This window comes from Medicago truncatula, chromosome 8, assembly GCF_003473485.1.
Source record: "Medicago truncatula cultivar Jemalong A17 chromosome 8, MtrunA17r5.0-ANR, whole genome shotgun sequence".
Lineage (NCBI taxonomy): Eukaryota > Viridiplantae > Streptophyta > Magnoliopsida > Fabales > Fabaceae > Medicago > Medicago truncatula.
The window spans coordinates 10,518,941-10,531,633 of NC_053049.1; the positions used below are offsets into that span (position 1 = coordinate 10,518,941).

The 12,693-nt window shown below is 33.6% G+C and overlaps 2 protein-coding genes across 3 annotated transcripts; both read right to left on the reverse strand.

Moving 5' to 3' along the window:
• Positions 1–283: 283 nt before the first annotated feature.
• On the reverse strand, positions 284–3,214 carry LOC25500767 (60S ribosomal protein L5). The gene is made up of 9 exons (XM_013589252.3): positions 3,056–3,214; positions 2,741–2,810; positions 2,550–2,641; positions 1,577–1,703; positions 1,410–1,489; positions 1,213–1,329; positions 985–1,119; positions 715–884; positions 284–614 (listed from the first exon to the last, which is right to left on the reverse strand). The coding sequence occupies exons 1-9, from the start codon at positions 3,056–3,058 to the stop codon at positions 500–502; spliced, it is 909 nt and encodes a 302-aa protein (XP_013444706.1). The 5' UTR covers positions 3,059–3,214; the 3' UTR covers positions 284–499.
• A 5,073-nt stretch (positions 3,215–8,287) lies between these two features.
• On the reverse strand, positions 8,288–11,795 carry LOC25500769 (F-box/LRR-repeat protein 12). 2 transcript variants are annotated; one of them, XM_013589254.3, is made up of 2 exons: positions 11,584–11,795; positions 8,288–9,972 (listed from the first exon to the last, which is right to left on the reverse strand). In XM_013589254.3, the coding sequence occupies exon 2, from the start codon at positions 9,774–9,776 to the stop codon at positions 8,589–8,591; it is 1,188 nt and encodes a 395-aa protein (XP_013444708.1). In that variant the 5' UTR covers positions 9,777–9,972; positions 11,584–11,795; the 3' UTR covers positions 8,288–8,588. The 2 variants fall into 2 exon arrangements, with proteins under 2 accessions (XP_013444708.1, XP_024628469.1); XM_024772701.2 differs by having other exon boundaries at positions 8,288–10,108.
• Between the last annotated feature and the right edge of the window lie 898 nt (positions 11,796–12,693).

Consider the following 12,693-nt stretch of genomic DNA (forward strand, 5'->3'; position numbering starts at 1 on the left):
AATTTAGTTTAATAGAGAGTAAAATGTGAAGGGAGAAAAACCATTTAGATTAACACTAAAAAAATTCCTAAATCTTAAAATAATACGTCATACTGATGCATAACCGGAACGCTCCATATTGTTACACAACATAACATATATTTTAGTTTCTAAAATTGTGTTACTTAGGTAATTAATTCTCTTAAAAAACAAAATATTTCATACCAATATTGCGTATCTTTTAATGGCCAACATGAAAGGTATTATAAAACACATAAACTACAAGAACCAAGTGAGCGACTAATAAAAGTAAAGAAACTTGTATGCAAGAGAAAATCAAGTTAAAAACACATTAACCCAGAAAGTTGAACCAGTGAAAGGCCAACATGTAATTATCCAAAATTTTAACCTCAAAAATAAACAGTACAGGCAACAAAAATTTTCAAAAAAACGTTTATCTAATTGCAAATTCATAAAAAGTTCTAGATATCCATCACTTGGGCTGCAAACACAATGTCTTTCACTCATCGTCATCCTCGTCCTCGTCCTCATCATCAACAGCAGCATTAAGAGCTGCCAAGCGTGAAACCAACTTAGCTTTCCGCTCCTCATAGGTAAGCTTCTTCAGATTATACCTACACAAGATTAAAAAATAAATTAGTCATCTTCATTCATGCATGTAACAAATAATACCAAGGTAACAGATTCTAGTATGAAATAAAAGGGAAAAAATACCTCTTGTGTTGTTTTGGAGGCTGCTTCTCGGATTTCTTGATTGTAGGATCTGCACGAATTGCAGCATGAACCTTCTTGTAAAGCTCCTCAAGGCCATCTGCCTCGATTCCTTTCTTAATGTACTCACTAAAGTGAGTCTGGTATTTCTCAGGCTCATCCTCAATCAATGTCTGCAGATAATATTCAACATTATTCACCGTTTTTGGAAATGAGTGCATTGCACACCAAAAATAACAACAAAAAAAACAAATGATTAATTTTTATTCATACCTTCATGTAGGCAGAAACATGTCCCCCAAAAATATACTTGCGGTGAACCTCAGCATCGAGCTCTTTCTTCTCCTTGTCAAACCCAGCAAACCTTTTGTCACTGTGAGGAATATCCAAACCACCGTCTAGGGCTCCCTGTAAACCATCACAATTATTAAAATCAACAATCAGCGAAAACAAATATCAATAACTATAACCATTTGAATTGCAATATAATGTTTTTAGTACCTTCAAGGCACCAAAGACACGGTTTCCAGTGGTGGTCTTAACAAGACCAACATCAAGGAGAGCACGGAACGGCCTCCTAGACTCAGCTGGCTCAACTGAATAATCCTCTCCAGTAGCCTGTTACAAAGGATTAATCTAATTAGTTTGCAAAGAACAACATCAAGATAAGATAAGAGAATAAAAAATATCACAAATACCTCAACATTGCCCTCATACTCCTCATCCATCTCAAGTGTCTTCAGAACACGACGGGCCAAGAGGAGTCCAGTGCAATAAGCTGGTCATAATTTAACATACATTCAATCACAATACAAAGCGGAAAAAAAGATAAAGACAAATTAAAATGAGAACAAGGGATAACTACCTGCAGCATAATTTGTAAGGCCTACTTTCAGACCAAAGTGTGGCAGCTCATGAGAATATGCAGCAGCAAGAACAATATCACCAGCAATACTAGCAGACACTATTTGTGCCACTATGTCCTTGTTGGTCTAATAATGAGTGAAGTTTAACAATAGCAGAAAAACACCAACAAACTAACAGTTGTTTACATAATATCTATGATTAAGTAGCACCAAAAGTCAAATACTTCTAACATAACAACCTATCAAAAAAGATATAAGGTGATTACGTGATTAAGGTGTTTAATTAAATGTTTTGGATTCAATTTCCCCAACTAGCGTTCCAAACAGTTGATTACAAACATATGCCATGAACAGAATCTATCAAACAAAACCATGTCTTCATAGAAGAAAAAACCAAAAGGATTGTGGATTCAACTCCACTCACTGGCATTTCTAAAAATTAATTACGAACATATGCCATAAAAAATCAACAATAATTTAAGATAATTGTAGATATATTTATCACACATAACCAGGTCTTCATGGAAGTTGAAAACCAAAAGGGTTGTGGATTCAACTTCCCCACTAGCACTTCCTAACAATTAATTAATAACATATGCCATAAAAATGAAACGATCAATTAAGATAATTATAAATATATATCACACAATGTCTTCTTGGAAGATAAAAACAAAAAGGGTTATGGATTCAACCCCCAATAAAATTTCTAACAATTGCTTACTAACATATGCCATAAAAATGCATATCAAAAACTAATTACACAAAAAAAAACCAAAAGGGTTGTGGATTCAACTCCCACAGTAGCATTTCTAACAATTTCTAACATATACCATAAAAAATCAACATTAATTAAAAAAAATACTAACCAGTTTAATCACATAAAAAACATGTCATCAATTGAACAAAACAATACAGCAACCTAAATACAAGTACATCAATGAAAATCATAACTATAAACTGACAAAAGGATACAAATCGGACAACAAATCGGTACTTGGGGGTGTTGTACTTGTTCTTATCCTGGTTAATCAGGCGAATACGAGCACGATAATCAGTCTTCCCCTCTGCAAATTCATCATCAAATAAATAATCAGCATACATTTTTGTCAAAAAAAAACTCAATTCATACATCATAAAAAAAAACATAGAAATAACTAAAATACCTCTTCTTCTCTTGAACTTGACTTGGTAACGCTTGAAGTAAGCCTTGGATTTCTGAGCCTTAACATAAACCTAATTCAAAAAACACAACAAACGAAAAATGGTGTTAAAAACAATCTCTTAAAATCATTTACGACACAAAAGTAGTTGAATTTCACAGCAGAATGAATAATTAATCAAAAATCGAACAAACAATACTGAATGCTGTGTAAAAAGATACAGAATCAAACAGGAGAAACAGATTATATATACAGATCTAAGAAATTAAAGCTATGGTGGAAACGAAATGAAGAGAAAATGTGAAGAGTGAAACGAACCATTGTTGCAGACGCAGCTGGATCCGCAAGAGTTGATGGGAAGAGTGAGAAGGAGCTAGGGTTTGAGAGGCAAGGTTTTGGTTATATAGATTGATTTCGATGGGTCGGGTTAAAATGGATTATTGGGCTTGGGCTGGTTTTGTCTAATTCAAACCCTAAAAACAGACAGCTTTTGTCAATCTTATTTATTTTATTTTTTACAAATTATGGTGGTCGATCGTATAATAGATATTGTGCTCGTGACCTTAACTCAGTTAATATGAAATGTATTAATGGTATGGAGAGTTTTTTTTGTTAGTCAATCGATTCTTATATGAATATCGTTTTATTCATTCGAAGTTTGACAAATAAATAAAGTTTTGATTAAGAATTGTTCCACTCAAATCGAACATGGGTTCTCTTAAATAATTTGATTAGTCATTTGGTGGAGTTCATTGAACCATTTTAGCTCGATCACTTATTGTTGTAAATAATATATTTGATCTCGATGGAAGTTTCAAGATATCTCAATGGCTTAAACCATTAAGTTTTCCATGGGACTAATCATGGAATCGGTGGAAAAACATTTGAATCAGATCGAGAATCGAACCACTGAGAAATTCTGGTCAAGATTTAATATGTCGGACCACCCTTGAACTAGGTTATTAATAAATAAATGTATAAATATAATTAATCTTTTATTGTGTGAACTATGTATTATTTACACCCAACTGCAAAGACAAATCTCTCAATCCACATAGGTCCGGTACCACTTGTTGGGAAGTTTAAAGGAGTGTCAAGAGTAACAATAAGTGTGCGTTTGGTTTGCAAAACAGCAAGTACAATACAGGAAAGAACAACACAATACAAGGGAGAACAGCACAGGACAAATTTTTATGACATAGAATAATTTTTTGTTTTATACGATTTTTGGGGGACAAAATGCTATTTTGATATTTTAGACAACTTGTACGTGGGACAAAAAGTTGTGTTGTGGTTTGCTGAGGAACAAAAATATCAGTTTTTGTCTTGTCTCTTGCCTCCAGTTTGTCCTGTACCTAAAACAGTTTTACAAATCAAACACTGGACAACTAGAGTTGTTCTGTCCTGTCCTTCATTTTTTAGCAAATCAAACGCACAATGCTCTAGGACCACAAGAGTGGGAGATTCCACGTCTCCACACAAAAACCTCAAGGCAATATGAGACAATATTAATCACAGTTGAATCCAACAAGTTTGCTTCTAAAATAAGTTTTTGGGTTAAATATATTTTAAGTCCCTAAAAAATTACAAGCTTTCAAGTTTAGTCCTTACAAAAAATTTATTCATTTTTAGTCCCTATTTGCATTTTATAGGGACTATTTTGGAGGACTAAAAGTGTCCATTTTTTTGTAAAAAGTTTTCAAAATAGGGACTATTCTTACAAGTTACAATATTATGGAGGATTAAAATTACCATTAAAATTTTATAAGGAATAAACTTAAAAATTTGTGATTTTGTAGAGACTGTAAAAATACTTAACCCTAAGTTTTTTAGAGGATTGTGAAATAAGTTAATAGAATGAAAAATTACTTTGCATCACTTTTTCCCCACTTGTGTGTAAAGTGTAACCAAACGTGCTTTAAATAATTGAGATCAAGAGGTTAAAAATTTTCAATGACTTGATGATATGTTACATCGAGCGGGAGATAATCAAGTCATTTGATGATGTTGATATTATTCGAACATGCATCGGAAAGGGTATTTACCTCATAATTTTATTTAGCACAATATTGACAAGTTATGTTTCATCTCTCTTATTTCAAATTGTACTTTTATCAATAAAATGACGAGCCTCTTTTATTTCGATTTATGACTATTTATATATTATTTCGCATGTGAATTTGTGGTTAAAATTTTCCCATACGATTTATGACTATTCATGTAACACGACGTAATTAGCCATAAAACAAGGAATAATTCTTATATGGACACATCTTTTAAACACGCACAAGAAAGAAAAAAAGAAGAAAAATGATAATTAAATAATATGTATTTCAAATAATTATATGATATGCATTTTGTAACTGTGTTTGAATAATATGTCTAATCTTTGTGCCCACACATGTCGGAATTGAGATGTACTCACCCTTAGACCAAACACATAAAACCAACAACCCTTGACCCAAAAAAAAAAAATCAACATTAGTACATTTACCATAAATCTTTACAAAGAACTTATACAAGAGTGAAATAAATCTCTTTTTTACCAAAGAGAAAAAGAGGAATGCTTCAAAAAGAGTAATTCTGTACATCAGTTATCTAGTGGTGTAGTAATCTGGCAACTAAAAAATTGAGTACGTGGATGCAATATTTTGCAGGAGCATATAATTTATTTTGAAAAATTGTTTGCCTTAAACATTGAGATTCAAATTCTGTCTTGTATGCGTACTATAAAATGCAAGCTTCCTTGAATGGAACTCAAAAGCCAAAAGAGAGCAATCTGAGGATATGGACAAGGCCGTATCTGGGGTAGGGCGAAGAGGGCGACTGCCCTAGGCTTCAAAAATTAAGTACGAAATTTGGTTCCCAATTTTATTTTTAGGGGTTTATTAGGCTCTAAAAAAATTGCTTAGTTCTTTGCATAAATTTGATGTTTATATACATATATATTCATTAATTAGCCCCTAAATTGTAGGTTCCCTAAGACCACCAAAATCTCAGAAACGACCCTGGATATGGACATGACTGATGTTGAACCAACTGATATTGCTAATGTCTAATGATATTTCTTGTTGTGCTGTTGAATCATATTATATTGCTATATCTAGTGACGGCAAAGATTTTAGGACATATGTGGTAAAATCTTTAGAAAAGACTCCAAGTTGCACACAAGAGCAAGATGGTATTGATATGACTAGCTTTGGTCCTTCTGCATTCAGATTCTCAAGTGTGGCTTTATTTATTCAAGTGTGGCTTTATTTATTCATTAAAATGTTAGTAAATAATCTGTACATTTAATTACATTTAGGCATTTATCTATAACTTATAGTTATCCTTGGGATATTGAGCATTTAGACATTTTAAAAATATGTTACCCACTCACTGAATTTCAAGACACATGTTACTCATTATTGGATTCTCTAACACGCTAGCTTACTAACATGCAAGTTGTGATGAAACAAATTCCCCTTTTTCTCTTCATGAAACAATTTCTCTCTCATTTCTGACTGCTACTATTCATATTACTAACTTGCAATTCCATTTATGACCTCTTTTTGACACAATGTCAACATTCATTAAACATGTTAGAGATTGATACTTTGTCTCTCTGATTTTGATCTTAATTCAGCTGTCAGTTTTATGAATGTCATTTTGATACTATCAAACTCCAATTACTAAAGTTGCATGGAAACACTTCCAAGTGTTATATTTCAGGGACCAATTTGGCTTTTTATCATCAATTTCACAGTGCAATTTGCACAAAAGTGTTAAATTTGAGGGGGTATTTACATATTTCAAGGTAGGCGAGGTTATTTACCCTTGAAAGATAATAAATCCAGCAATCTTTTTTCTTAAAAAAATATGCAAATACTCCCCTATGACGTGGCATAACCTTCAAAACATGTGGCACTATTAGGTCGATAGTTAACGACCACATCATACTCTCAAACGGCGAAAACTAACGGAGGGACTGAGTGGCAGAAGCTTAGCAAATTTTGGGGGATTTTTGCTATTTTGCAGATTTAAGGGAAGTATTCGAGTGAAGATACAAATTCAAGGAGGTGATTGGCTATTCACTCCTTCAAACAAATGATAACTTTAGGAAGAAAAAAAAAATCAATATCAATTCTTCATCTTATTGTGGAAATCTAGAAATCCTAAATCATCTTCTTTAATTGTTCAATTTTATAAGTGGTGTGGAGTGAATCTTTGAAATGGCGGTCTTCCCATTTGGGAGACCCGACCATATGGTTCTCTAGCATCTAGATAGTATGGAAAACTAGAGATGCTATGCGTTCTTTATTCTGCTGCGTATTACGGACCACGTTACCTATTGAGCAAGGAGCAGCATTTCAACTCTCGAGTACTTGAGAGATCATGATGTTTCTTTTCAGGAACTTTATGTTCTTTCACTGTTGGATTGGTCTGTGGTTTGCTGATGTAGCTTTGATGTGTCTTAGAGTGGAGTCGATGGTAGCATAAAGGTTAAGTTGAAATCTACAAAATTATGCAGTATATGATGTTATACATTAATGAGGGGAGCTAGTAGTGATATTCACAATGTATGGCAAGGAGCTGCAGATTTTCTTCTGCAGAATTTTGCAGTAAATGGGCTGGTTGTAGGTGCTTTGAGGTAATGCCATGTTGTGGGTTGGGAGTGATTTTCTGCTGAACAATAAAGTTTTAGTCTTGTTATAGGTGCTGTCTAAAACTAGGAAGCTTTGTTTTGGCATGCTTAAGTGTTCAAGGATGATGTTGGAGCTTAGGAAGCTTTGTGTATTAGAGGTTTAGATTGTTTTTGGTGATTGGTGTTGTAATGTTTCTCTACTTTTTCATTGTACTCTTTTTGCTCCACTCTTTGCACACCTTGTGTCTAGTGTAGTTGGTGGTAATATATTTCGCTCTATTTTTATATTTATACTATTAAGATGTAGTACTTAAGGTAACTTTGAACAATCAACTAAATAACATTACATTGTTCGAGTGGAGTTGGACTCAAATCTTTTAAGCAAGATCTCGAGTTTGAGTCTTGGGGATGAAAAAAAAATGATTAGAAGGGGAGGCCCCAGTAAAAGTAGCCAATCAGGTTCTCTGACAAAGATTATTCGTCGAAAAAGTTAGTGAATACTTCACACCAATAACATGACTACCCAAAAAACACACCCTCTAAATGAAAAATATATTATATCTATCCAACTTATTTTACTTAATATTTTATAAATGTTGAATTTCACCCTTTTGAAATTTGATAATACTTGCATAACATATAATGAAGTTGGACATGGTCCCTATTTGACAAATTTAACTCTATTGTTGCAACAATTTAAAACGTGTACTATTTGATGCCTTGTCTTATATTATAGCAAGTTGTAGCACAAGTTAGTGTACAGGCACAACACTTCAGCTTGCTATCAAATTAAACAAACAAATCAAGCACTACGCAGTAAAAAAAAACTACACAGTTAACAATCTTTTTTGTATTTAATTAAGCCGTAACCTTTGTTCCAATTTTAGCTTGTCAAGGGTTGAACATGATCGAAAAATGCATACTTGTTCTCAAAGTGACAGTATGTATTGAGATCCCTCAGGGGTACAAATTACAATACTAGTGTACTTCCATCCAATCCAATTCCAGAATTATTTGTGTGCATATTTATGACATATGATAATCTATACCAGGTAGTATCTAAATAATGTATAAATAGAAGTAACCACAAGTTTTAAAATATATTTTATACAAATAAAGACCTTATAAGACAACTGATAAATATTCTCAGCTGTATGCAGACCTTTCTCTATAATGAGAATACATTTAATGTCTAGATTGTTGATAATTCTGTATCAGCCAGTATCATCTGAATGGGGAGTAAGGCTTTATGCACATTACCTCTTCTTCCTTTATGCAAACATCGCCTCTATGAGACTTGAATAACTCTAATGCTAAAGGTGTCACTCGAGCACAACCATTCAAGTACAAAATGGAGAGACTTCTGCAACCGTCTCGTAACGCCCGCAAGCCATTATCAGTAAGATTGAGGCATCGATTCACATGCAGTCTCTTCAAATTCTGGCAATATAACCCCACTGCTTGCCATCCAGATATACTCACCTCATGACATAATGCTAAGTTCCATTCTTCAAGTAGTGTACATCCCTTGGCTATTGCAATAATAGAAGCATCAGAAACTGATCTACACATTCGAAAGTTTAGGATTTTGAGGCTTGAGGAAAATCCTATTCCACGCAAGGGATCTCCTGAAGGTGACCAACTTAAGCAAGATACATCTAGATGCTCTATTCCGCCACCGCTAACAATTCCGACTACCCCTTCTAGGCTAAGTTTACAAGACTCGGCCTCTACGTGTACGAGAGATTTGGAACACCCTTCGAATCCAACGCCACTTATACGCTCACAGTGTGATACGTTAATAGCTTGAAGCTGGCGACACTGCTGAGTAAGAGCTTTCAACCCTTTGTCAGATATTTGTGAGCAGTATGACAGGTTTATGCATTTCAAAGATAAGCAAGCAGTGGTTAAAGTCTCTAATCCTTCATCAGTAATGATAAGACACCGATAGAGACTAATTGTTGTCAATGAGGGGCAACCAGAAGCAACTAGGGATAGCCCGTAGTTAGTGACTTTCAAACAACAATCCAGATTAAGTTTTTGTAAATTTGAACCGTAGCTTAGCAAACGGGTTAGTCCTGAATCATCGAGCTCCGTGCAACCACATAGAGATAAAGACTCTAAATGTTGAAAGCGCCTTAGCAACCTATGAATATGGACGGTGTAAACATCAAGACCCTTAGCAGACAAAGAGGAAGGGTTTAATATACTAAATGAACACTCAAATTGCAGAGTCCGACGGTTGAAATTTTGGATACGGAGCCATCGGCGGCAAGTCAAGCCAAATGATTCACGATCAGTACGACAATCTAAACCATGAAAAATAATAGTAAGGCAGTCATCTGGTAAGTGCGTGATGGAGGTAGCGCCAAGTTTGGAAAGATCTTCCATGTCAACCTTTTCAAGACTCATCTGAAGAAGGCTGTAATGATCGAATCTTTACGGTGAATTTTGTCAGAGAGCCAGGTGAAATGGAAGGCTCACATCCACAAAGTGCAGGTGATTCTCTACTATAACCATAACCAATATGAACCCCACATTTGCGGCAAAGCAGTTTAGTCTTTGAACGAGACAACCATGAGACTGGAAAACAATTTATTTCATCAACCTGTGTAAAACGGCTGAGATCAACTGAAGAAAAGGAGATTGATCCTTTATTAACAGACTTTTGGTATTCTGATGCAATGTTAGATGTGATACGATTTGAAGATGTCAATTTCAGAGGGTATCCACAAGAGCCGCAGCTGCAGTGGACACCAAAATCTCAAAATACAATTAAAACAAAACTATAGAACAAAACAATAGAATAAATCATGGATTTTTCAAAAATAAGAACAACATCCCATGTCAAGTCAGAAAAATTCAGCATGCTGAGCGTTCGTTAATTCTTTCATTATATACTATAACTATTACCATATAATGCTAATTAGTAGATTTTTGTCTTCCAAGCTTAACATGTTACATCATATCATAATTATCATTTGTAATTTTTCATTTATTCATGACCCCTTACATCCATAAAAGTGCTAGAGTCCCCACTTCTACAATTTCATCCATCCTTACCCTTCTGAAATTTCAATATTTTCAAACCGAAAATCAACTCTTCATCCCATACATTGCAAGATTTTGATTTCTAAATGTTGAAGCCCATTACCCGAAAAAGGAACTAGCAAGACACACACAAGAGCCAAAAATAAAAAGGAAAAGATAGCCAGATAATCTTCAAGTTCTAACGACGCATACAAACACGACAAAAGCAGTAACCAACTAAAAAAAAAAATCACAATATGCATTTTCATGTCAGCATAAACTGAACACTAGGAAGTTAGAAAATAATTAAAAAAAGGTCAGCAACATCCAAGGTTTTAAATAACGGTTGTGGCCGTAACAGTGTTTCGTCGCAGCTGTAATGTCGTTTCGTCGTGATTTTTGTTCACTCTGTAAAAACAGTGAAAAACAGTAATGTCGGCTACCTATACCACCTTTTTGTCACGGCCTTTTTCTCAGTAACGGACCGTATTTTAAAACCTTGGCAACATCATACTAGGAGAAAGGTATGCCTATGTCTTGTAGTGTAAGCACTACTTTGATCATGTTTCTAGACTTTTGTTGAATTGAACCTTAACAAAGTTTAGATAATTAGATTCGTCTTGTATTGTAAACAGAACCATAGTAAGGCTATGTTAGGATAAACAACTTAATTAAATGCTTATGCTATAAGCTTCTATTGCATGGACAAAAATAAAATAAAATAAGTCAAATTGTTTTGATACAAGTTATATGATGTTTTCATAAGCTATCCTGAACTTGTGGAAATAAGCTGAAAGCATATTACCATAAACTCTCTCAAACAGACTAACAAGAGCTTATATTCAGACAGTAACACACATTTCAGTTGACAACAATGAAGCACAAACACACCTTGGATTAGGTGTGTCCAGGTGTCGAATACGTATGTGTCCGACACATGTGATTAAATTGAATTATATCATTTCTCAAATTATTATCAGCTTCGGTATCGGTGTCTCGTGTTCTGTGTCGTGCTTCATAGGTTGTGAAAGATATCATAATATCTAACCTCAGAATAACACACGTGTAAAAACATTCAGAACCGTGAAAGCATTCAAAATCACGTGAATTAAGCAACAAGGAAAAAAAAAAACATAATAAGCAGCAAAAAACAAAAGCGAAAAGAAAGAAGAGGGAGTTGTTAGCATACCAGTAAGAGACATAAGTTTGTGACATCCTTCAGTGGTTGAAATTGCAATCGCCATGTTCATCCATTATAACTCTGATTTTGTTGTTGAAAAAGAAAGAGAAAATTGAGGAATATCACCTTTCTTCCTTACTTGTCAATTCCATTTTCCGTGTCGATCGATTCTTTCTTTGCTTCTTTTCTAACTCTTACCTAAATTCCATAAATAAATGTCACTCGGTTTGGTTTTGTTTTTAATAAATTCAACACAAACACGTAAGCAAACAAAAAATAACAATAGTCGGTCCTGTTTTTAAGGTAGAGTTTAATCTTTATACGTCAACTGTAACATTATTTATTTTACAGATTAAATAGTGCCACAATTATTCCCGGCGTGTAACATGAGCTCGGTTGATTGTGATATTGTAAAATGTATGTAGAAGATGAGTTCGAACTTCCACTTTAAAATGAATTTCTAATTATTAAACAATTTGATAAAAAAAAAACACTAACAATGTATATAAATTAAATCTTTTTAATATTGGTTTTAATTAAAAAAAATGCTATATATTTGGAAGAAAGTCTTGGTTGGACACAAACCTAACACTTTAATTTTGGGCACACACAGAAAAGCAAGAAAAAGTTAATAGAAAATAAAATTATAATATATCAAATGATTTGATTAAATACTTTTTATTTAATTTTGTTAGTTTTGTGTGAGTATATGCCCAAAATTGAGATGTTGGGTATGTGCCCAAGGAAGACTTTCTCATATATTTGGTTAGACACGTGAATAAAATATTTTATATCATGGGTGTATATAAATTAAATTCTTTAAATTTTACTTGTTAACAAGTACATACACATTCTTGTCAAAACAATTGAAGAGTATGAGAAATTTGGAAGAATGATGGTAATTGATATATTTTCTAAATTTGGAATGGAATCTGCCTCTCAATAAAAATTGGAATGGAATTTCAACACACCTAAGAGATAATTATATTTATTTATGTAGAGATTCAATGAATCAATATACATGGTGTTAACATCAATCCTCATAAGAACAAAATATAACATTGGTTTTCATCTCTTGTCATTATATTTTTTATGATAAATTTAAAATATTTTCCTCAA

Bases quoted from the DNA above. Each gene is read 5' to 3' on its own strand.
- LOC25500767 (XM_013589252.3), bottom strand. The intron at 2,642-2,740 runs GTATTTTAGTTA...ATGAATTTGCAG, and splicing joins CAAGTTCAAGAGAAGAAGAG to AGGGGAAGACTGATTATCGT. The intron at 615-714 runs GTATTTTTTCCC...AATCTTGTGTAG, and splicing joins CCTCCAAAACAACACAAGAG to GTATAATCTGAAGAAGCTTA.
- LOC25500769 (XM_013589254.3), bottom strand. From the start codon at position 9,776: ATGAGTCTTGAAAAGGTTGACATGGAAGATCTTTCCAAACTTGGCGCT.